This window comes from Nerophis ophidion, linkage group LG23 (assembly GCF_033978795.1).
Source record: "Nerophis ophidion isolate RoL-2023_Sa linkage group LG23, RoL_Noph_v1.0, whole genome shotgun sequence".
NCBI lineage: Eukaryota > Metazoa > Chordata > Actinopteri > Syngnathiformes > Syngnathidae > Nerophis > Nerophis ophidion.
In genome coordinates, this window is record NC_084633.1 from 24,179,448 (window position 1) to 24,205,681 (window position 26,234).

The 26,234-nt window shown below is 41.1% G+C and overlaps 1 protein-coding gene across 4 annotated transcripts in view; it reads right to left on the bottom strand.

Annotated features, from left to right (window-relative positions):
* gdpd3a (glycerophosphodiester phosphodiesterase domain containing 3a) overlaps window positions 1–26,234 on the bottom strand; it is a 56,718-nt gene that overhangs the window by 19,454 nt on the left and 11,030 nt on the right. For 2 of the 4 annotated variants that reach the window (XM_061885305.1, XM_061885307.1), the window contains exons 5-8: window positions 25,916–25,961; window positions 25,619–25,740; window positions 20,979–21,068; window positions 12,511–12,644 (exon numbers count right to left, since the gene is read on the bottom strand). In XM_061885305.1, coding sequence (XP_061741289.1) covers window positions 12,511–12,644; window positions 20,979–21,068; window positions 25,619–25,740; window positions 25,916–25,961 — 392 coding nt within the window. Of the gene's footprint in view, window positions 1–1,549; window positions 1,631–12,510; window positions 12,645–20,978; window positions 21,069–25,618; window positions 25,741–25,915; window positions 25,962–26,234 lie in introns of those variants that run through there. The other 2 variants (XM_061885308.1, XM_061885306.1) reach the window with 2 other exon arrangements.

Below are 26,234 nucleotides of genomic sequence, written 5' to 3' on the forward strand. Positions count from 1 at the left end.
GTCGGCGGGTGATGACCAGTGACTCTATGGAGCTTTAGGCTGTGTGCCGTGTCGGTCAGGGAGGTAACGTATAGTTTGCGCCGCTAAGCGGGATCATCCCGGCATTATGAGCAAAATAACTGCATTCAGAAGAGACTGCCGTTCCACAAAAAGCACGCGTGCATAATTGTTTATATTTGTCCGGAAATGGGGTGGGTTGCAATTTGCTATACAAGTACAACCCATTTACCATTTGTTAATGTGTGTGTATTGCTGATTGTTTAAAAGTGTGTTGGATGTGGACTGATTCAGTTTTTCTTGGTACATTAATATATATATATATATATATATATATATATATATATATATATATATATATATATATATATATATATATATGTATATATATGTGTGTATATATATATATATATACATATATATGTATATATATATATATATATACATATATATACATATATATATATATATATATATATATGCGTATTTTAATAACAATTGTGTATGCACATGCGAGTCTCATCTGTTTTATTCCCCTCGCTTGAAAGGTAATCATTACTACCACACTCCCGCAACACCCCCCCCCCCCCCACACCCCCCTTTGGCGCTGCGAGCAGATCACGCTTTTTCTCACATCCCTGCTAATCTGTAAAAGTTTGGAAATTGTCCAAAACGTGTGTGTTTATGAGAAGATAGACAAAGTTTATGTTCAGAAATCATGAGTGAATGATCCATCCATCTGTTTATATTCTTCCGCTTATTGGAAGTCGGGTTGCGGGGGCAGCAGCCTAAGCAGAGAAGCCCAAACTTCTCTCTCCCGAGCCATTTTATCCAGCTCAGAGTGAATGATAAATGTTGTTTATTATTATTAAGGTTCTGATATAATACAGCTCTGCTTCTGGGTAAGAAAAGTAGTTGACTGTTGAGGTTGTTTTTAACTGTGTTGGTGATTCCACCCGGTTAACTGTGTGGGTGTGATTGTGACTGTGCGATATTATAGTTTCTTGGCTACATTTTTTTTGTTGTGCGCGTGTGACACAGTAATAAAAAGAGGTGGTGTGAGAGATAAGACATAGCTATTTAACTATATCTCTCCATCCCTTCCCAAATATATTTTTGTTATATGCAAGTTCAAAGTTTGAAATAACACACGGTGTAAATGAAAATACGAGAGGAGGCTTTGTTAGGAGACATTTGAGATAAGAGATATGTCTTTGTAATAAGGCCGTGTGACGAGGCTGTGTGATGTGCTGCACGTTAGACGTGGGCCGGGTGAGGTGTGTCACTGTTAGCATAGCATAGCATATTTTAGCATAAATGAGATTATCATAGGATTAGTTTAGCATTGAGCTAGGTTAGCAAAAATTAGCTTACTGAGGCCTATGTTAGCATTTACCTTGGCATTACTAATTGTGTTTGAACAGCTGTTACCAGTCTGTAGAGTGTACTGGTAGTTTGTGCTTGCTAACTCCAGTAAAATAAAAGGTATATGAATAAATACACATCTAAATATCAATAAATACATTTGGATTGTGGGACATCGAAGCGTAGGTTGATTCATCATTCATTTATTTTGTGTTTAGTATGCTGTTTTGTAAAGCCTTGATGCTCTCTCTGCTGATCCATCCAGTTTCTGTGTGGGGGTTAAGATACACACGCACACACGCACAAACATCATAGATTAGAACATTGTAGCTCTGAATTAATAGTTATGTAACAAATTGTCACGCCTATGGTTAATGTTTTGTTTTGGTCATGGTATGTTTAGTTTTTTGGACATTTAGTTCTGTTTTGCATTTCCTTGTTTGTCTTACCAGGCCAACTGATTTAGTTTTCTGTCATGTCTGACCATGAGTTTTGTATGGCCATATTACCCTGAGCATCCCCAATCTCATCTGTTCTCAAAGCTAAGCAGCGTCTGGCCTGGTTAGTACTTGGATGGGAGACAACCTAGGAATACCAGGTTCTTTTGACCTTTGGACTCTAAGTTCCTTTTTTTTTTCACTCCCTGTTTTGTTACCATGACGACCAATCAGTTCACCTGTCTTGTCGCACACCTGTTTTCACTAATCATGTTCATTATTTAAGCCACAGTTACCAAGTAGTCAGGCTGGCAACATCACCTCATTCACGCCCTCGATTATCTGCTTCATGCCTTGCAGTGCTGTCCATTTTGTCCACGTAAGTTTTTGTTATTCATGCCACTGCGCAAATGTTTTTGTTTCATGTTTGTAGTTTATAGCCGTTGTGCTAGTCTTTTGTTTCATAACCCAGTTTTTTGTACCGCCATTGTGCATGCTTTTTGTTGGTTCCTGTTTTTAGTTTTAGTGTTAAAATAAAGATGTCTTTACCTTCACGCCGTTTCCACTCTGTTACAATGTATGGGTTTCACCCGGTGGGATTTGAGGGGTGCACCCGGATGTTTGCATCACTCTGAAGTTACCCGGTAAAATGACTGAACGGCAACTCTGTGTGTGCGTCTTCATTTAATAAGATATCTAACATTAAAACATGGTGGCAGCGGTAAATCCGAACACAACAACGCTTACGAATGTCAGATGAAGAAGTTGAGGTGAAGGAGGAAGCCGAAGACAGCATTTTACAACGGAAAAGAACGATGGATGCATTCGGTTTGAAACCTCCCGCCACATTGGATTGGAATTCTACTTGCCTGGCGAAAACATGGAAGACGTGGAAAGATGAGTTTTCACTGTATGTGGACATAACGTTAGCAGATTCTGACGACAAGACAAAGGTAAAAGTGTTCAAATACTTGATTGGAGAAACAGGCAGAGAATTGGGGAAAACATTGTGGACTACACTTAAACCAGAGGAGCAACTAGTGGAAACGCTAGACAAATTACTAACTCTGTTCGACAAACACTGCAATCCTAAACCAAACGAAACTGTTGAGAGATACAGATTTTTCTCCAGAAACCAGAATGTTAGCGAAACGATTGACAAGTACGTCACTGACCTACGAGTGCTCGCAGACACATGCAATTTCGGGACTGCAAAAGAATCCTTGATTAGGGATAGAATTGTATGCGGGATCCATGATTCGCATGTGAGAGAGCGTTTGCTGCGAGAGACAGATCTAACGTTGGAAAAAAGCATCCAAATATGCAGAGCAGCAGATCTCTCGAAGGAAAATGTGAAAACAATCGAGGGGCAAGTAGTTGAAGAGGTGCATGCAGTTAAAAGAGTGTCTGAAGCAAAGGGGGCAAGACCGAAAGAAATAAAGAACTGCAAGTACTGTGGAAAAAACCATGAGTGGAAAAAAGAGAGCTGCCCAGCTTATGGGAAAGTCTGCAGCAAATGTAACAAATACAATCACTTTGCGTCCAAATGCAAAACTTCAGATTCACAGATCAAACGAATACACAGTGTAGCAGAGACAGAGGATGAGTATCAGGAAATATTAAGCCTTCACTCAGACGGGCAGGAAAAAACACAGGAGAGACAACTGTTCGCGACAATGTTGCTGGGGAAGAGGCCAGTGAAATTTCAGCTAGACTGTGGAGCAAGCTGCAATATTATCCCAATACACCTGCTGAACCCAGACACAAAACTGGAGCAGACACAGCAAGTCCTTGTCATGTACAACAAAAGCACTCTGAAGCCTTTGGGCAAATGCAGGATAAAAATAAGGAATCCGAGAAACAGGAAATTGTATAGGCTTGAATGCTTGGTGATTGATGGCCAGTCATCTGTGCCATTACTTGGCAATAAAGCAGTACAGGGCATGGATCTAGTGAGAATTCAAAGAGAAAATATCATGGCCATTGATGAGATTGTCCAACACACAGGCAGTGAGGAAAATACTCCGGAGAAAGAACAGATCAGAGAACGATATCCACAGGTGTTTGAAGGAGATGGCTGCCTGTCAGGGACATATGATCTGGAAGTGGATCACAGCGTAACTCCAGTAAAGTTACCTAAGCGAAGAGTTCCGGTGGCACTGATGAATCCACTTAGAGAGGAACTGAGCAGTCTGGTGGAAAGAGGAATCATCACACCAGTCGAAAAGAGCACAGATTGGATCAGTAGCATGGTCGTGGTTAAGAAACCATCTGGAAAATTGAGAATCTGCATTGATCCTAAACCCCTAAACAAAGCCTTAAAGAGACAACATTTCCCACTGCCAACAATCGATGATGTCCTACCAGACCTAGCAAATGCAAGAATATTCACAGTGTGTGATGTAAAGAATGGATTCTGGCATGTGAAGTTGACAGAGCAGTCCAGCTACATGACAACATTTGCCACCCCTTTCGGAAGGTACAGATGGATGAGAATGCCGATGGGGATCAGCCCGGCTCCTGAGGTGTTTCAGCACAGGCTTACGCAGGCGCTTGATGGGTTACCAGGGGTGCGCATTATAGCTGACGATATCTTGATCATCGGTGAAGGAGAAAATCAGGAAATGGCAGTGAGAGATCATGACGAAAAACTGAAAAAACTCCTTGAGAGATGCGAAACATGCAACATTAAACTGAATTTTGACAAACTGAGGCTGAAGCAGAAGGAGGTGCCGTACATAGGTCACAGACTAACATCGGAGGGCTTGAAAATTGACCCTGAAAAGGTACGCGCAGTACAGGAAATGCCTAGACCCGCCGACATCAAGGGCCTTCAGAGATTGCTTGGAATGGTTAACTACCTTGCAAAATTTTGCCCACACCTGTCAGATAGCTGTGAGGTCCTGAGGCAACTGACTCACAAGGATGTGATATGGGAGTGGACTGACATACAGGAAACTGCCTTTGTGAAAATTAAAGAAATGATAGCCTCAGCACCAGTACTGAAGTACTACAACCCAACGGAGGACCTCACTCTCCAATGTGATTCATCAGAAACCGGACTGGGTGCAGCGCTCTTGCAGGTAGGCCAGCCGATAGCATATGCCAGCAGGGCACTCACCTCCACTGAGAGAGGATATGCACAAATAGAAAAAGAGTGCTTGGCTATATTATTTGGGATGGAAAAGTTTCACCAATACACGTATGGTAGAAAGGTGGTTGTGCACTCTGACCATAAACCTCTGGAAACAATCACAAAGAAACCACTGCTTAGCGCCCCAAAGCGTTTACAAAGAATGCTGTTGAGACTTCAAAAGTATGACATAGAAGTAGTGTTTGTTCCAGGCAGATTTATGCTGGTAGCTGATACACTGAGCAGAGCGTACCTGCCTGAATGTGCAACTGAGGGGTCAGTGGAAGCTGAAATTGAAACTGTGAACATGATTCATTATTTGCCCATTTCAGAGGAGAGACGGCAGAGAATCCAAACTGAGACAGAACGGGACCAGGCCCTTCAGGTGCTGAAACGAAGAATACTGCAGGGGTGGCCAGATGATAAAGGGCAGGTCGAGGATGAGGTGAGGCCGTATTTTGATATGCGGGATGAGCTAAGCGTACAGGACAATGTCATCTTTAGAGGACAGAGGGCAGTCATCCCGACGGCTCTAAGAAAAGAAATGAAGGAAAAGATCCATGCATCACATTTAGGGATAGAAAACTGCCTGAGGAGAGCGAGAGAATGTGTGTACTGGCCGGGTATGCATGAACAGCTAAAAACGTACATGGGAAACTGCCAAGTTTGCAGAGAAAAAGACCGTAGACACCTGAGACCATCGCCAGGGGTGTCACCAACATCAGAGTCAACTGGCAGGAACCCGCCCACCCCAACTCCGGGTGGGGTCACACCACAACCATGCTCACCTGACTACGTCACACCACAATCCTGCTCACCAGCTGAGCCGGACCCTCAGACGACACAAGCTGGTGTCACCACCAGATTCGGCAGGGTTGTTAGGAGGCCTGCACACCTCCGGGACTTTGTTTAAGGAGCTAAATGTGTTTCACTGCCGTGTTTAGTTAAAGCACGGTTGTGCTGTTCTTCCCTCATAGGTCCTTTGTTTACAATTGGGTGGGACTGTTGTTTTTTTTCTTCTCTGTTGTTTTTTTTTGTTTTTTTGTTTTTTTTTTTCAAAAAAGGGGAGATGTTACAATGTATGGGTTTCACCCGGTGGGATTTGAGGGGTGCACCCGGATGTTTGCATCACTCTGAAGTTACCCGGTAAAATGACTGAACGGCAACTCTGTGTGTGCGTCTTCATTTAATAAGATATCTAACATTAAAACACACTCCATTCGCTTTGCACCTTGGGAAAACTAACCAACACCAGGTCCAAGCCTGACACAAATAAATTAATAACATTTAATTAATGTAATTATTTTAAGAATAATCACAATTAAAAAAAATGTAAAGTTATATTCTAAAATATTTTTAACTTTTATCTGTGTAACCGGGTTTAATTTAAAATATTGTCAACGTTTATAGTCCCACCTGTGTGAATTGTGGAGTCTGAGTCACAGGTTTGGTCAAGAACATACTTACAACATAAGACATCAGACAATTTCATACCATTTCACATTACATCATGTCCGAAAAGGAGTAGGAAGAAGCAAAGCTTATTTAATCCTACCCCTTGTCAGAGCGTTTACAAATATATACATTAATTTCTTGACCTTTTTTATGGTAGAATGACATTCGTGAATTAGAAATACAGCAGTTTTGTAATATGTAATTAATTAATTCAGTCATTATTAACATACTGAGATGAAGAATATCTTGTTTTCAATAGGGTTGAAAGTGTTTCTCATAATCCTTCTTCTTTGTACTTTGGAAGCACTATTAATTTGAACGTGTAGTGGAAAATTTCAGTCCTAAATCTGTTTTGGGTAACTTTCACCTAAATACATTGACCAAGTGGGGGTGAGACGACATGAGAGGTCAATACACCCTGAACATTGGACAGTTACATAAGTGTTATGGAAGGAATCAGGTCATCATGGAGTTTATAAATAAGAAGGAAAGGACCAACCCGGGTGGGCTCTCTTACTTTTTTCCTTCACGAAGGGTACCATTTTTCGTCTCCGGAGACACTGTTTTCATATTGATTCAATCCAACGTTGTACTATCTGATTGTGAGTAATTAAAAGTATTGTAACAAACTATTTGTCCTGTTTAAGATTCTGACTTTTCAACTACATAAAATTGGCTACCACAAGCTGGATGAGGCCCCACCGGCCCCGGATTAAATCCTCGACATTTCCACCTCATAAAATTGGCGTCACGAATAGGATAGCATAGAAGCTATGCAATCATATTTAAACGCAATACAACTGCCGTCCTTATCAGAGCATGCCAAAAAAAATCACTGGAGGAACCTATACAATTAATGGAAATTGAAAAAGCTATAAATTAATTTGCAAAAAATAAATCTCCGGGCTCTGATGGCTATAATACAGAATTTTATCAAATATTCAGTGAAGATGTCTCCTCTATTATTACAAATGTACCAATCTTCATTTAATAAACAAATGTTTTCTCCAACCTTCAATTTTTCTCATATCTCATTAATACATAAAAAGGATAAAGACCCATTGATTTGCAGTAATTATCGTCCTTTATCCCTAGCCAATATGGACAATAAAATCTTGGAGAAAAAAAATAGGAAAATTAATTCATACTGACCAAACTGGCTTCATGGTAGGTCAACAATCTTTAGACAATACAAGGAACTTGTTTATTGTTATTTCAATGCTAGAAGTCTCCCTTGTGCTGTTGATGCGAGGGGGCATTCAACAGCATAAACTGGTCATTTAGGTTTTGCACATTATTTAAATTTGGATTTGGATATAATTTTATCGAATGGATTAAGATGCTTTATACAAGGCCCATGGCATCAGTCAAAACAAATAAACATTTCGGAACCTTTTTTGTTAGAAAGGAGGAGTGGAACAGGGATGTCCTGCATCGGATTATTTAATTTGGTTATTGAACCCTTGGCTGCAAAATTAAGAAGTGAAAATAATATTCATGATACAAATATTGGCTCTCAGTATAATAAGCTATCAATGTATTGTGACAACATAATTCTCTACCTGTCACATATTAACTCCTCTCTTCATTATGTAAATAATGTCATCACTGAATATGGCTGTTGGTAAAATACATACAATGATACTACATTTCATACGATGTGGAAAGAAGGCCAGATGTTCTTCTGCAGATAAGGACTGGATCAACGTAGAAAAACATGTGTTAATGAATTTGGACATTGATGTGGGGAGTTTATATTATATTAAAAAATACCTAACGAATAGAGGCAGAGCCCAATAGAAGCCACCTTTAACATTCTAAAATTGTGTCAGAAAATACTAAATCAACCTAATGACATCTGTAAATCAACCGCTCTGGTACAATCCTAATATAATTAATAAAATACTAAGAATCAACCTAATGACATCTGTAAATCAACCGCTCTGGTACAATCCTAATACAATTAATAAAAATGTGGTTAAATGGACGACAGAGGTATTACTAAACCTCATCCTATTATTAATAAAAACTATTTTAAACCGTTCAATGATTTAGTCGATCAATATAATGTACCCAAAAATAATTTTTTAAATTGTATCTTGGACTAAGCAAGAGGACAACGACAAGGCTGTGATAGAGCAATATGGAAACGACTCCTTAATTTACAAATCACTGAAGCAAAAATGTCAAAAGAACCGAAAAGTCAAAAATCAACTAAAGTATATTCAGCAGTGGGTGACTTTTCTTTTGAGCTCCAGCAGGTGGAGAAGAGAATCCTCAACAGATGTGAGACCAGACAGATCGACACGGGTGGTGGACGACGCGGTGCTTCAAGGTCAGTCTGGGGTGGAAACTGTTTCGCCTGTGACCAACTTGGTCACTGGGTTCAACATTCTCAACATTTCCGAATGGGACAGGTCCCATCATGCCGCAAGAAAAAACACAAAGGCGTGGCAAAGGACGCCCACTGCTGGACGCGCAGCAGGGGATACAAACAGGCCCCATGCTGGACATAAGTGTCAACGGACAATGTTATCAGTTCGTGATTGACACTGGTGCCACCTACTCATCTCTGAATGCAGAGGTACCAAAGAAACTGTGTGCTTCCCTTTTGAAGGTCGAAGGCTTCGCTGAGGTCACAAGAATGTTACCTGTCAACAAGCCACTTCAGGTTCAAATTGCTGGACACACACTGAAGCACCCCTTCGTGGTCGACCTTCACACACCGTGCCTGCTTGGTAATGATCTGCTTTACAAACTGTGCCCTGACATTCAATATCGCAGAGAAGGGACCTTCCTGGTGTTACCTGATGGTACAACCACCAAGCTGCGACACCACTACCAAGGCTCCTCCATGAGCAGGAGCTCATACCACAGAAATGGCTGACACATGCTGAGTACCCCAACTCCTGCTGCAACTGTTCTATCAGTGAAAACCCTGGCTGGCTGAGCTGTTTCCGTGTGTACGACCACTCGATCCGCCATATCTTATGATCACCGGGTAGACGACTATTCCCAGGAGGCCTTTGACTCCTTTTTATATATATATGTTGGAACTGAAGGTGTGGCTGCTCAAGTTGACATATCTTTGCAACAACTAACATGGTATAAGATGGACACAAATGCTGTCCCACATTATTCCCTTGCTCTCTGTCCCACCTACGAAACCAAAGACTTAGGTCCAATGATGAAACAGGGCGTAGCTGCCGCTGATTGAACCGACACCCAAATACCACATTTTCAATTGTTTTGATTGTCTGTTAAACACATAGCTATGGGCTGCAATTTGGACACACCTGCTGTAGGCTACAAGGAGCTAGCAGCTACACAACAGTTGAGCTAAAATTAGTTAAAATAACACATTTAAGCATATCAAAAAATTATAATTGATAATTACATACACAAAGTCGCTTAGAGACAGAAGTCTGATAGAAAGTATTCAGTAACAAACATGTCCACATCATTCAACTTTCTACAACAGGAACCATACTGAAAAAATCCAGCAGTTACTGTCAGACTCTAATCTGGGGTACCTTTATCTATCGGAGACATAGGTAAAACCTGCAACAATAATTAATGTCCCGGGGTACAAGATTACAGATTTTAAAAAAAAATTGATCAGGTGACAAAGGGGGAGGAGTTATGATTTATGTAAGGGAAAACATTAAAAGTGAACAAATAACCCTCCCAGTAAATCATCTTGTGTGTTGGAATTAAAATCACATTTTCCTCAGAAATGTACTTCAAGGTAGTTGTAGCATACCGACCACCCACAGCTAAAAACGTTTTTTTCTGTTCATTTTCAGACATCCTCAAACAGCACAGTATGAAAGAGTTGAACGTTATTGGGGACGTTAATCTGGACTGGTTAAATAAGTTTCGTAGAAAGAAACTTAAGGATATTATAAACGGCTTCTACATGACACAAATGATAAGCAGCCCTACTAGAATTAGGGCTGCTTTTTTTGTATTTTTGGATACAAAAATCAAAGAGATCTGTAAATACACTAAAACAAAACCCAGAAAGAAAAGTGCTCAAATAAAAATACCTTGGATTAATGAAACAATTTAGATTCAAATGAAAAAGCGGGACTCAGCTCTTAAAAGAGCAATCAAAACAGGTCTAAATACGGATCGTATGATTTTTTAAAAAGTTTTGAGGAACAAAGTTACAATGCTTATGCGGAAGTGTAGGGCTGACTTTCACTTTGAATTAATCAAAGCTGCAAAAGGGAACATTAGACAGTATGGAAAATCATTGACAAACTCACTGGAAGAGGGCAAACAAGAAACAACACTATCGGTTCTATCACAGACAGTCTGGACATAAGTAATCATTTTAATGAACATTCCATCCAGTCGGTACAAACCCTGAATAAAAACTCCCTCAAATTCAGTGCAAATAATTGCCATTTATTAAGGATTGACTAAGTTTAAAATTAACAAACGAAACAAAAGTAAACAAAATCCTCCCTGCATTATCAAACTCACGATCTCGAGATATGTACTGTCTGGACACTTTCTTCCTAAAAACGTATAAAGATAGTCTTACTGCTCCTATAACAACATTAATAAAAAAATAAATAACAGAAAACACTTTTTTACTATCATCCCAATCCATAAAGCAGGAAATAAGACATCACCAAGTACAGACCAATTAGCCTTCTCCCTGTTAAAAGGAATAGAAAAAAAAAAAATACATATATATATATATATATATATATATATATTTATATATTCATCCATCCATCCATTTCTACCGCTTATTCCCTTTGGGGTTGCCAGGGGCGCTGGGGCCTATCTTAGCTACAATAGGGCGGAAGGTGGTCTACACCCTGGACAAGTCGTCATCTCATTGCTATATATATATATATATATATATATATCCATCCATCCATCCATTTTCTACCGCTTATTCCCTTTTGGGGTCGCGGGGGGCGCTGGCGCCTATCTTAGCTACAATCGGGCGGAAGGCGGGGTACACCCTGGACAAGTCGCCACCTCATCGCAGATATATATATATATATATATATATATATATATATATATATATATATATATATATAATGTGTGTGTACCGTATTTTTCGAACTGTAAGTCCCAGTTTTTTTCATAGTTTGGCCGGGGGTGCGACTTATGCTCAGGAGCGACTTATGTGTGAAATTATTAACATATTACCGTAAAATATCGAATACTATTACTTAGCTCATTCACGGAAGAGACTAGGCGTATAAGATTTAATCGGATTTAGCAATTAGGAGTGACAGATTGTTTGGTAAATGTAAAGCATGTTCTATATGTTATAGTTATTTGAATGACTCTTACCATAATATGTTAAGTTAACATACCAGGCACCTTCTCAGTTGGTTATTTATGTGTCATATAACGTTCACTTATTCAGCCTGATGTTCACTATTCTTTATTTATTTCAAATGTCTATCCCTGGAGTTGGGTTTTATCAAATAAATTTCACCAAAAAATGCGACTTATATATGTTTTTGTCCTTCTTTACTATGCATTTTCGGCAGGTGCGACTTATGCTCGGGAGCGGCTTATACTTCGAAAAATACGGTATGTATGTATATATATCTATATGTATATATGTTTTGCATGCAGTTGTTCCTTGACACATTCCACTTCAAAAATGTATGGCTTCATACATTTTTGTATGAAGCCATACAAAAATGTATGCATCAGCTTGCTGCACACATTAAGGGACCTAATTTTGGCTTAAATTAAGTATTTTGACGCATAAAAATGAATAAATAAAGTACAAGTATCAATACTGGGTATTGGCCGTAAACCAATTGGAGCGAGCTGTTTAGTATCGTGGCCACTGATTGGCTCATTGTATTAAAGGAGCGGAAAGATGAAAAGGTGGGTGTTATTTTATGTCTAGAATGCTCCAATAGTGTTCAATAAATATTGAGAAGGTTGTCAACAGTTTTTTATGCTGTGACTATGAAAGTATTTGATTCATTATAATAATTACTACTTGGTGGAAATTGAGTCACCAGTAAAAATGTCCTGGTTTTGGAAAATGTGGCCCCACGTCTTTCACTCTTCCATGTGTGGCCCTCGCCGAGAACAGTTTGGGCACCCCTGCATTAGACTAAGACACACCTGTTGATTATGCGCGGCAGGTAGAACTGCAGTAGGCTCTCTCCGAGCGGCACAAAGGGTAGCAGGCCGCTATAGAAGAGGAGCAGAAGGAGCAACCCTCGGTGCATGGAGAAGCTGTACGGCATGGCACCATTCTACAAGGACCAAAACACAAGCCATCTACTGTATCTACATTCTTCCTTTGCAAAGATACATTAGCATGTCAAACCTTTCTTTGGCGCTAAGATCCTAATCATGTGTACACAACAGCACTGTTTTTGAAGTGCTAGCCAACTTCACACAACTCACACAGGGTTAAGTCAGCCAAAAGATAGCATCTTGAAAAATTCCACTCAGAAACTGAAAAATAAAGTTTTGATGTTGAATTTTGGAAAAATACATCAGTGTATTCCAAATAAAAATGGACTCACCGTTTCTATTAGGTTGAAATAGAGAGAACACTCAAACACTCGAAGTTTATTTATAACTTGCTACACAATAATGTACAACCATCCTTCTCAACAAGTCAAGGGCTGTCAAACTCCTTTGAGTCAGGGGCCGCATGGAGGAACATCTATTCCCATCCATCCATCCATCCATCCATTCATTTCCTATCGCTTGTCCCTTTTAGGGTCGCGGGGGGTGCTGGAGCATATCTCAGCTGCATTCGGGCGGAAGACCGTGTACACCCTGGACAAGTCGCCACCTAATAGCAGGGCCAACACAGATAGACGGACAACATCCACACTCACATTCACACACTGGGGCCAATTTTAGTGTTGCCAATCAACCCATCCCCAGGTGTATGTCTTTGGAGGTGGGAGGAAGCCGGTGTACCCGAAGGGAACCCACCCAGTCACGGGCAGAACATGCAAACTCCACACAGAAAGATCCCGAGTGCAGGATCGAACCCAGGACTACTCAGGATCTTCGTATTGCGAGCACATGCACTAACCCCTCTACACCGTGCTGCTATTCCCATACATGAAAATTTCCAAATAAAGACAACTTCAGATTGATTTATTTGGCCAAAAATAGAACTAGAACATTCTGAAAATATGTATATTACAAAGAATCCTTTTGGCAAAACATTTCAAGTTAGTTTAAAATTCTGAGGAAGAAATTGGTGCAGTTTTAAAAATACCATGAATCAGAATTAGAATAGTTTTTATTGCCATTGTTTGAGAACGGGTTCACAAACTGGGACACAATGAACTTTGTCTCATTGTTTTCACAATGCCATTAAACGTTAAGCACTTCCTGTTAAGCATTCTCATGTTGCCAGTTCTCCATTAGGGACTTGTTTGGAAAAGCAACCAAGTGTTTCCTCAAACCGCCGCATTGGTGACACCCACAACTACCACAACACATGAATTTATCGTCATTCAAATATTACAATTACAAGATAATAATAAATGTATATTATATATACACCTGCTCAGTGGAATTGTCGTCAGAGTTTCCGCTCTGAGATCGGTAGATCGTAAGTGACTCTTAGTCATACCAAAGACTATAAAAATGGGGCCCATTAGCTTCCTACTCGGCACTCAGCATCAAGGGTTGGAATTGGGGGTTAAACCAAAAATGATTATCGAGAGTAGCCACCGCTGCTGTTCACTGCTCCTCTCACCTCCCAGGGGGTGGAACAAGGGCATGAGTCAAATACAGAGGGTAATTTAACCACACTTTGTGTGTGTGTGTGTGTGTGTGTGTGTGTGTGTGTGCGTGCGTGCGTGCGTGCGTGCGTGCGTGCGTGCGTGCGTGCGTGCGTGCGTGCGTGCGTGTGTGTGTGACTATCAGTGGTACTTTAACTATAACTTTATAAGCAAAACTAATTGACAACATAGCCAAAATCAAGGTAACATAACTACAAACTTAACCAATGTGAACATGGTATATTAAAGTATGAAATAAAATAAAACAAACACAACAAATGTAGAAACACACATTTTTACAATGGAGTTCAGGGTGCGCATTCACCCAATTGCAAGTGCTGCACAGAACTCTAACTATAAAGATGATGGTCATGTTGACTTAAGTTTTTGCATCTTACCTTTTCCTAATTTTATCCGTTGAGTGAATTATTTACAATGAAAGAAGGTATGGCTCCATACTGTCGCCATCTGCTGCCGGCCACAACTGGAGCAAGTGATTGTTGCACCTGCACTAATAGGAGTAGCGGCAGCCAATCCAGAGGGTGCTTAAAGTCAGTTGACACGTCATCTTCAAACAATGACGTGTGATTTGGGTCACACTTGAATTGCTATTGAAGCAAAGTTAAAGTACCAATGATTGTCACACACATATTAGATGTGGCGAAATTATTCTCTGCATTTGACCTATTACCCTTGATCACCCCCTGGGAAGTAAGGGGAGCAATGAGCAGCAGCGGTTACGCGCCCAGGAATCATTTTTTGGTGATTTAACCCCCAATTCAAACCCCTTAATGCTGAGTGCCAAGCAGGGCGGTAACGGGTCCTATTTTTATAGTCTTTGGTATGACTCGGCCGGGGTTTGAACTCATGACCTACCGATCTCAGGGCGGACACTCTAACCACTAGTCCACTGAGTAATATTGCAACATCCAGTGGACACATTTAAAACCGCACTTCTTTCAGTAAAAAAATGCAGCTCATCTTTATATTTAGCAAACAGATCTTCTGCGCAATTGGGCAGATTTAACCGTTTAACACCCCTGCCTTGGCAAAAAAAAATGTAATTTTAAACCAATGTAAGCACATACAACACTTTAGCTTATCAGTTTGTGGAATTCAGTTATTGAATGGATTAATAAACAAAGTACTTATATGTTCCACTTTAAGAACGTGTTTACTAATAATCATTTTAAACTTATTGAGTAGGAGATAATCTTATTCATCTTCTTATGTGAATGACAAGTGATTGAACTATTTATTGAGAACTTTATCATTAACTCTCAATGAAAGTACATTGTGTAGTATTTGAGAACAGGATGTGAATTTAATGTGTTGGTAATTGATATTAAGTGGAAAAGGAGTAGGATTGAATAAACTCTAGCTGCTTCTTCTTGCTTCTTTTCATACACGTTGCAAAGAAAAACCCTTGAAGTATGTGATGGATTATTTGGTAACTGTATGCATGTTTGAAATGAACTCAAACAATAACCTTAGCCATTGTGGTCATTATTTTTAAATCATTCCTTTATTTTCATGGTTCACTTTTTTATATTTTAATATTTGTACTTGTTTGTTTTGTTTTTGTTTTTTTGTTTTCGGATTTAAATCTTATTAGCGGTTTACATTTTTTTTTACAGTTTCAGATTTTAAGCTCAAAAATCAAATTCTGATGTTGAACTTGGGAAATACATCTGTTAAAAATAAAAAGGGTGCACATATTTTTTTTATGATGAATTAAATTATTATTCACTCTGATAAAAAAAAAATCTGAACATTAACTAAAAAATGTTCACTTCAATATATTTTTATATTTATTGATTTTTTTCTTCAGATTTAAATCTTGTTTTTTACCATTTTAGTTTGTTTTTCTGTTTTTAGACCTTTCTTTTTTTAATTTAAATCTTTTTATTTTCAGATTTAGACTTCCGTTTTTTTCAGAGATTTTTGTTTGAAAAAGAATAAATAATATAATGTATTTTATTTATAAATAAATTAATAAAAAAACAAACTATAATAAAAATGAACATAGCAAAGTAGTATTTATTAATCTTTAAATAAAATCCAATCATTATTGCTTATTTCTCTTGAGTTTAGATACTTAACATAATTATTAGGCTGCGAGGCACTTGATTTGTTGTTATGCAAAGTCGGGTCCGAATTCAAATTTTTCACTCCCGGTATGAAACCAATATTGGAGTCTTGAATATTGCCCGATCCCAACATTGATCAGCACGAATCATACTTTTGTTATTTTGTATTGTGTAATGTTGGAAAACTTTGACTATTTGTTCCCTCTAAAAACTAAAAAGAATAACTAAAAACAACAAAAATAAATAAATTATTAAAAAATAATTACCAGAATGAATCGTGAATCATAATTACCATCAATCTGGGGAAAATAGTGTACACTATTTTTATTTGAAAAACGATTATGTGTTCTTTCAAATCGAAAGTAAAATTTTCAGGTCCTCAATACTTTTTTTCAAGTGCGAAATTCTTGGCTCAACATGTATAATAACATTAACACATACAATAACATTAACAGGTACAATAACATACACATGTACAATAACATAAACACGTAAAATAACATACACATGTACATAAACATAAACATGTACAATAAGATAAGCATATACAAAAACATAAACTTGTACAATAACACAAACATGTACAATAACATTTACATGTACAATAACATATACATGTACAATAACATAAACACGTACAATAACATACACATGTACATAAACATGTGCATTAACATAAACGTACAATAACATAGACAAGTACAATAACATAAACATGTACAATAAAACACATGTACAATAACATTAACACGTACAATAACATAAACATGTACAATGCATTAACATGTACAATTACATACACATGTACAATAACATACACATTTACAATAACATAAACACGTACAATAACATAAACACCTACAATAATAGACATGTACAATAACATAAACATATACAATAACATAAACACGTACAATAACAAACATGTACAATAACATACACATATACAATAACATAAACACGTACAATAACATACCCATGTACCATAATATAAACATCTACAATAACATATTGTAGCTGAGATAGGCACTGCGACCCCAAAGGTAATAAGCGGTAGAATATGGATGTATGGATAAACACGTACAATAACATGAACATTTCCAATAACATAAACATGCACAATAACATAAACACTTACATTAACATAAACGTAAACAATAACACAAACATGTACAATAAAATAAACACGTACAATAACAAACACGTACAATAACATAAACATGTACAATAACATAAACACATACAAAAACATAAACATGTACAGTAAGATATCATGCACGATAACATAAACATGTACAATCACATAAACATGTACAATAACATAAACACGTACAATAATAAACACGTATGTGGAGAAGCGGAGCCGACGGGCCGACCAAGGTAGCGGTCCTACTCAAAATGGCGGCCAGGAGGTGGAGTATGCGGCGGAGCGGAGAGGCGGGCGCGCTTGGAGCGACGTCACAGCAATCCGAGCCAGGTGCGTAAATCACACACCTGCTCTCAATCAGTGCATCTTCTCCTGCAGTAAAAAAGGGGAGAAGGAGGAGCGAGCCGGGCAGAAGATGGAGGCGAATCAGACGCAAAAGACGACAGATGAGAGATGAGCCCGCGAGGAAGACGCAGTCACCGGCCACCGAAAGGCGAGCCGAGACGAGCAGCAAAGGAGGTCGCGCTGGAAATCGGCATGACCGACTGGGACCAACCACTGTTTGTTGAAATAATAAACGAGTGTCAAACCTGCTACCGAGCGTCTTGCATCGATGGTTCACGTAACCCGCACGATGGTGGCTGGAAACCTGTCACAGTGGCGCCCGACGTAGGAGGACCATCGGAGGACGACTTCATCTGGGCGCTCGTCGCAAAATACACCAAACTGGCAAAAAAAAAGCGTCAGTATACCCAGATGCTGCAAGCGCTGGTGTACCAGGTGGGGGGAGGCGGTGAGTGCCCCTCCAAAGGAGAAGTCGAGGAAAATGCCGGTGAAGCCGGGGCGGAGACCTTCCACCTGGAAGGCGGAGCTGGACAGGCGGCAGTGGCGTCTGCAGACCAGCATGGTGAGCTGTCGGCCAAAAAGAGGGAGGACAAGTTCGCCCTGCTTGATGGTGAAGACGGCAGTGCAGAAGAGGCGCCCTCTGCTGAAGACAAAAATGCAGCAGAGAAGGTAGAAAAGAAGCAAGAACCAGAAGACAAGAAGGTAGAAGATGACGCCGCAGACAAGGAGCAGGAAGAAGCTAAAATACATGCTCCACGTCAAGAGGTACCTGTGCCTGCACCACGTTGGGTCCCAGTGACTGCACCACGTCGGACCCCAGTGCCTGCACCACGTCAGACCCCAGTGCCTGCACCACGTCAAACCCCAGTGCCTGCACCACGTCGGACACCAGTGCCGCACCACAAGAGGTACCAGTGCCTGCACCGCGTCCGACCCCAGTGCCTAACCGCGTCGGACTCCAGTGCCTGCACCACGTCGGACCCCAGTGCCCGCATCACGTCGGACCCCGGTGCCCGCACCACGTCGGACCACGGTGCCCGCACCACGTCGGAACCCGGTGCTTGCACTACAGGAGGTGCCGGTGCCTGCACCACGTCGGACCCTGGTGCCTTCACCGCGTCGGGCCCCAGTGCCTGCACCACAACCAATGGAGCGGGCAGCTGGAAAATTTGAAGATAAAGAAGAAGCGGAAGATGAAGAAAAAGTCAATGTAACGCAAGAAATTGAGAAAGAAGAAAATAATACTTGAAGAAGTTCGGGAAAATGATGAAGAGGAATCAAACGATGAAGAAACTCAACAAATTGAGAAAGGAGAAGTACTCGAAGAAATTCAGGCAAATGATGAAGAGGAAGAAGAAATTGAAGATAAAGAAAATGCCGAAGATAAAGAACAAGTTGAAGATGAAGAAAAAGTCAAAGAAACTCAAGAAATTGAGAAAGAAGAAAAAATGCTTGAACAAATTCTGGAGGATGATGAAGATAAAGAAAATAAGGAAGAAGTTAAGGATGGAAAAGAAGCAAAAGAAACTCAAGAAATTGAGAGAGAAGAAGGAAGGAATTCTAAAAAATGATGACGACAAGGAAAAAGTCGAAGAGGTCAAGGAAAAAGTTAAAGAAATTGAAGTTCAAGAAGGTAAAGACAAGGAAGACCAAGTAAAAGGCAAAGACAAGGAAGACCCAGGAAAAGGCAAAGACAACGAAGACCCAGGAAAAGGCAAAGACAAAGAAGACCAAGGAAAAGGCAAAGACAACGAAGACCCAGGAAAAGGCAAAGACAAAGAAGACCAAGGAAAAGGCAAAGACAAAGAAGACAGGCGGCCGGGGCAGTTTTTTCCCGCTCCTTCGGGGGGGGGGGGGGGGGGGAGTAGGCTTAACCGGTCTGAAGCCCGGCTTGAGTTTGACGATGGAGGACTGTGGAGAGGCGGAGCCGACGGGCCGACAGCGGGGTAGCGATCCTACTCAAGATGGCGGCCAGGAGGCGGAGTGTGCGGCAGAGTGGAGAGGCGGGGCGCGCTTGAAGCGACGCTGCAGCAATCCAAGCCAGGTGCGTAAATCACACACCTGCTCTCAATCGGTGCATCTTCTCCTGCAGTAAAAAATGGGAGAAGGAGGAAGGATCCGGGCAGAAGACGGAGGAGAATCAGAGGCAAAAGACGACAGATGAGAGATGAACCCGCGAGGAAGACGCAGTCACCGGCCACCGAAAGACAAGCCGAGATGAGCAACAAAGGAGGTCGCGCTGGAAATCGGCGCGACCGACTGGGACCAACCACTGTTTGTTGAAATAATAAAGGAGTGTCAAATCTGCTACGAGGCGTCTTGCATCGATGGTCCATGTAACCCGCACGGTGGCGGCTGGAAACCTGTCACAACGTACAATAACCTAAACATGTACAATAACACAAACACTTAATATAACATAAACACGTACAATAACAAACACATGTAATAACATAAACGTGTACAATAACATTAACATTTACAATAACATAAACATGTACAATAACATGAACACCTTTTTTTAAGGAACTCAAAGCGCTTTGACACTATTTCTACATTCACCCATTCACACACACACATTCACACACTGATGGCGGGAGCTGCCATGCACGGCGCTAACCGGAGCAAGGGTGAAGTGTCTTGCTCAAGGACACAATGGACATGACTAGGATGGTAGAAGGTGGGGATTGAACCAATAACCCTCAGATTGCTGGCACGGCCACTCTCCCAACTTCGCCACGCGGTCCCCGTACAATAACGTAAACATGTACATAACATAAACACGTACAATAACATAAACAAGTACAATAATATAAACATTTACAATATCATAAACGCGTACAATTACAAATGCGTACAATAACCTAAATGTGTACAATAACCTCAACCTGTACAATAATCTAAACACGTACAATAACAAACACGTACAATAACATAAGCGCGTAAAATAACATAAACACGTACAATCACATGAATACAGTATGTACAATAACATAAACATGTACAATAACATGAACACGTACAATTACATAAACACGTACAATAACAAACACGTACAATAACTTAAACGTGTACAATAACATAACATAAACACGTACAATAACATAAACATTTCCAATAACATAAACACGTACAATACTATACACCCTTACAATAACATTATTACAATAACATTATTATTATGTACAATAACATAAACACGTACAACAACATAAACACATACATTATAAAACAATTTGTGTCTTTACTCACCGTTTTGCGGCATTTGTTCATGATTGTTGAGTTCACAGACGCCCACACAGTGATCTTCTCCCTGCAATAACGTTGGACCAGCGCAGATATCTACACGCACACACAAACACACACACACACACAACAAATACACACACTTTGAGCATTTTGAGGAGAGTAAGGGTATCTAACAATAGGATTTTATCGATACCAATATCAATATCTCATACCAATATCAGTATTTGTCTGCACCCTTATCATTCCTAAATACAATTGGTGTAAATAAAGATGTCAAAAAAAATTGTTTTTTTTGTTACCATTTTTAAGAGGTTGTACAACAGCAACATTGTGTAACATCTCACAGCAGGAAAGTCTGATTTCAAATTAACGTTAGCCGTATCATTGGTCCAGTATCTGAAGGAAGCGATGTTCTGTCCAAAGGAGCTGCCTGGTGTGGGTAAAGACCTTTTTACTGTCAACATATATTTCTGTCATACGTGAGCAGTGGTTGTCCAAGTCTTTGCACCAAGTAGCGCCTCACTTCTCGTACCCCCATAATGATCCACAAGGGAAAATTGTTCAACACAGTAGCTTAGTTACAATGATGGAAAGTGTAAGGATGGAAAGGACAATGCAGGTATAAATAGACTAGGTATAGCAATGTAAAATATAACATATCTGTGAATATATACAATATATACTTAATATGTGTACAGTATATTATAACATATATACAATATATATAACATATATACAATATATACCATTTGCTATGTACACTATCACAGTATGTTTGGCAGCCTCAGCATAAAAAAGAGAGTAAGTCCAGCAGAACATAGAATATAGACATTAAAAACAAAGAGAAGTAGCTGACATAGAAGGTGTCAGGTAATAGACGAATAGTATCTGTTGCTGTATTGGGAGTGATTATACAACTGGATGGAGTGTGGAATGAAGGAGTTCTTGAATCGCACAGTGCGGGAAGGAAGCTGAAGGAGCCTGTTGGAGTATGAACTCCGCTGTCCCTCAATTGTCTGGTGGAGCGGGTGGGCAGGATTGTCCATGACGGCCAGCAGTTTGTCCAGTGTCCTCCTGTCCCTCACTGATACAAACGCCTCCAACTGCGAGCCAATAGTTTGGCCGGCTTTCCTGATCAGTTTATCAATCTGGTTTGAGTCCCTTTTGCTGGTGCTGCTCCCCCAACAAACCACAACGAAGTGCATGGCACTGGCCACAACAGACTGATAGTAGATCTCCAACATCTTGCTGCACACATTAAAGGACCCAAACTTCCTCAGGAAAAAGAGTCTGCTCATTCCCTTCTTGTAAACAGCATTGCAGTTGTCCTTCCAGTCCAGTCTGCTGTTCAAATGAACTCCCAGGTACTTATATTGCCCCACCACTGCCACCTCCCGGCCCTGGATCTTGATGGGCTCCACCGGGGTCATACTCTTCCTGAAGTCGATGACCAGCTCCTTGGTCTTGTCCACGTTAAGGACCAGATGGTTCGCCTGAGACCACTCCACAAAGTCAGGAATCAGTGTCCTATACTCCAATTCCTGTCCCTCTCTGACACACCCGACCACAGCAGAGTCGTCAGAATATTTCTGCAGGTGGCAAAACCTGGAACTGTACTGGAAGTCTGAGGTATAAAGGGTGAACAGGAAAGGAGACAGGACAGTCCCCTGTGGAGCACCTACACCACTGACCACAGTATCTGACAGGGAGCTCCCTAGTCGCACAAACTGGGGCCTGTCAGACAAGTAATCAGTGATCCCGGAGACAATGGATGAACTGACATCAATCCTGAGCAACTTGTCACTCATCAGAATTGGCTGAATGGTGTTAAAGGCACTGGAGAAATCAAAGAACATGATCCTCACAGTGCCCTTCCCACCATCCAGGTGAGGGTGAGCACGATGCAGCAGGTAGATAACAACATCATCCACTCCTCCATGGGGCTGATATGGAAACTGTAGAGGATCCAGGGAAGGAGCCACCAGGGGTCTCAGCTGTTCCAGTAGAAGTCTTTCGAAGACCTTCATGACCTGGGACGTCAGGGCAACAGGTCTGAAGTCGTTCAATCCCGATGGGATGGGCTTCTTGGGCACCGGCACTATGCAGGATGTTTTCCATAGCACTGGTATCTGTTCTAACTTCAGACTCAGGTTGAAGATGAAATGGAGGATCACAATCAGCTGAGCAGCACAAGTCTTCAGTACACAGGGCTTGACTCGGTCAGGGCCTGCTGACTTGGCTGGATTGACTCTCTCCAGCTGTCGTCTCACATGTCCTGGTGTCAGGCACACCGGGCTGGCTTTCTCAGAGGGGGAGGGGGGAACAGCAGTGGCAGGTATCAGAGAAGGAGTTTGTGTAGAGATGTTCAGGGAAGCTGTGAAGACAGGAGTAGTGGGGGGTGGGCCAGTAAAGGGGTGTATTGCTAAATCTGTTGAAGAAAAAATTCAGCTCATTAGCTCTGTCTGCACCCCCATCCAGCAGTTTGGCTTTGTTGTTAAAGCCTGTGATGGCTTTCATGCCTTTCCACACATCACGAATGTTGTTCTGCTGGAGTTTAGCCTCTAGCTTCCTCCTGTAGGCATCTTTCCCTTCTTGCAGCTGGACTTTAAGCTGCCACTGTATCCTCCTCAACTCGTCCCGGTCACCGCATCTGAAGGCTAGCTTCTTTTTATTCAGCAGCACCTTTAGCTGGCTGGTGATCCAGGGCTTGTTATTTGGGTAGCAATGGACAGTTTTTGTAGGGATGATGGAGTCCTCACAGAATTTGATGTAATATGTGATGCAGTCTGTGATGCTGTCGATATCTGTCCCGTGGGGCTTACAGAGTACTTCCCAGTCTGTAGACTCAAAGTAGTCCTGCAGGGCAATGCATGCCTCCTGGTTCCTCATCTGCACGGATTTTGTTGAGATGGGCTGCCTCCTCACAGCAGGAATATAATGAGGTGTTAAAAGCACCAGATTGTGATCAGATCGTCCAAGGGGGGGGCAGGGCAGTGGCTCTGTATGCATCTTTTAAATTAGCATACAGTAGGTCCAGAGTTTCATTTTCCCATGTTGACCAGTGCACATATTGGTGGAAAGTGGGTAAAATAGAGTCCAAAGAAACATGATTAAAGTCACCCGAAATGAGAAAGAGGGCATCGGGATGTTTGGTCTGTTGCTTAGTAACAGTGGCGTGAATGGTCTCACACGCAACAGCTTCGTCAGCAGAAGGAGGGACATCCACTCCGATGAAGATTACAGAAGTAAACTCCCTTGGCAAATAATATGGTCGAATTCCAACAGCTAGAAGTTCAATGTCCGGCATGCAAACACACTCCTTAACAATGATATGTCCAGGATTGCACCACCTCTCGTTCACCAAGATGGCAAACCCGCCGCCTTTTTTCTTACCGCTCAGGAGTGTGTTTCTATCCGCCCGTGAGGTTGTGAAGCCGGGTAGAGACGCGCTGTGGTCCGGGAAGTCCGCGTGTAGCCAAGTCTCTGTAAAGCACATGATGCTGCACACGGCGTACTCCTTTTGAGTTCGGACGAGCCCGGACAATTCATCCATTTTGTTCACCAGAGACCGCACGTTCCCCATGAGGACAGAGGGAATTGACGGTTCAAATTTCCTTCTCCGCTCCCTCATCTTTGTGCCGGCACTGCGTCCCCTGAGCTTTTTCCGTAGTTCCACTGGAAGGTCCGGCCGCGCTCCCCACAGCGCTGGTAAGGAGAGCGCAAACAGCTCCTCGCGTGTGTATACAAAAGGTCTGCTGCTCCGTTGATCACAGCCAAACACAAAACGGCCCGAAAAGAAAAAGAAAAGTAGCGAAAACACACAAAAGCGCCCAAGAACCATAATTAGTGGTTTATGGAAAGGGAAGAGATTAAAAGAAAGCAAGAAAGGTTGAGAATAATACCAAAAATAAAGTGAAAAGAACGAATTCAAAGGAGCTCCTGTGATGTGCTGCCACTCTTTCAGGCGCACAGGCGTTTTTTTAGGACTTCAAATACAGTCGCTTTGTAATCATTCAAAACAAGGCAGAGGTTCTATTTAACCAGTGTATTCCCTGTTTTTGCCATTGTAACATTACACACAGTTTGAACAGTAACACTGTGTTTGGATGTAGGAAAATAAAACACTGCCCTACAGTAATGAATGACAATATTTATTGAAGTGATTCGTACCACAGTTTGATGATGGCGACTTTTACAGCTTGCATGAAAATATATACATGAATATTAATAACAGGCATTCTACAGTGGGGGTGTTATTTGATATTTCGATTGGCCTTTGGAAACTTAAAGTAGCATTTTTTGACACAATAGCATAAATAGGTAGAAACCGCTACCAAATGATGCAACTGGTGGCTTTTTTCCAGGAAGCAGCTCATTGGACAGAACATCGGAAACAAAAAAATACCAATACTTGGTTTACATTCCTGGCACAGAGTAGCCAAAAATGGTACTCAAGCAAAAGTGCTGTTACTCTAAAGTAAGGCTAAACTGACGACTATTTTGTTAGTCATCGATTATCGTAACGATTAGTCGACTAGTCGGATAATAAAGTGTGTGTGCGTGTGTGTTTGTGTGTGCATGCGTGCGTGCGTGCGTGCGTGCATGCGTGCGTGCGTGCGTGTGTGTGTGTGTGCGTATGTTGCCTTTTCTATCAGCTGGTTGTTGTTCTCTTTAATCTCAATGCTGATTGGAATTTCTGGGAACTTTTGGAACAGATCCTCCAGTAAAGGGAACTTCCTGTCTGCACCATGACTGTAGTGACCTGCTGGACAGAAGGCGTGGCCAAGATGGTGACATCACACACACACACACAAACACACGCACACGCATGCACGCACGCATGCGTACACACACACGTACACACACGCACACACACACACACACACACACACACACTCACACACCACCATGTGTGAATGATCAACGACGGTGTGTCTCACCCGCATTGAAAGTCACCTCAAGTTTGTCCTTGTACAAAGGTAGATCCTACAAAAAAATTAAGATAATAATCCTCATTAACACAAACATCAAACTTTATAGAAAAGTCAAATCTTTACATACAATGGATTGTGGTCAAATGTATTGTTTGTTATTTTCAAAGTTATTTACAAGTTAAAACTGGGTAATAACGTATACATTTGTGATAATGAGGCATAAAAAGGACAGCGTGATAACACAGCACACATTAACACATAGCAACAAGATGGCAGCGCCCCGAGTGGCTGCAGAAGCACAAGCGGTGACTGTCAACATTTGTCC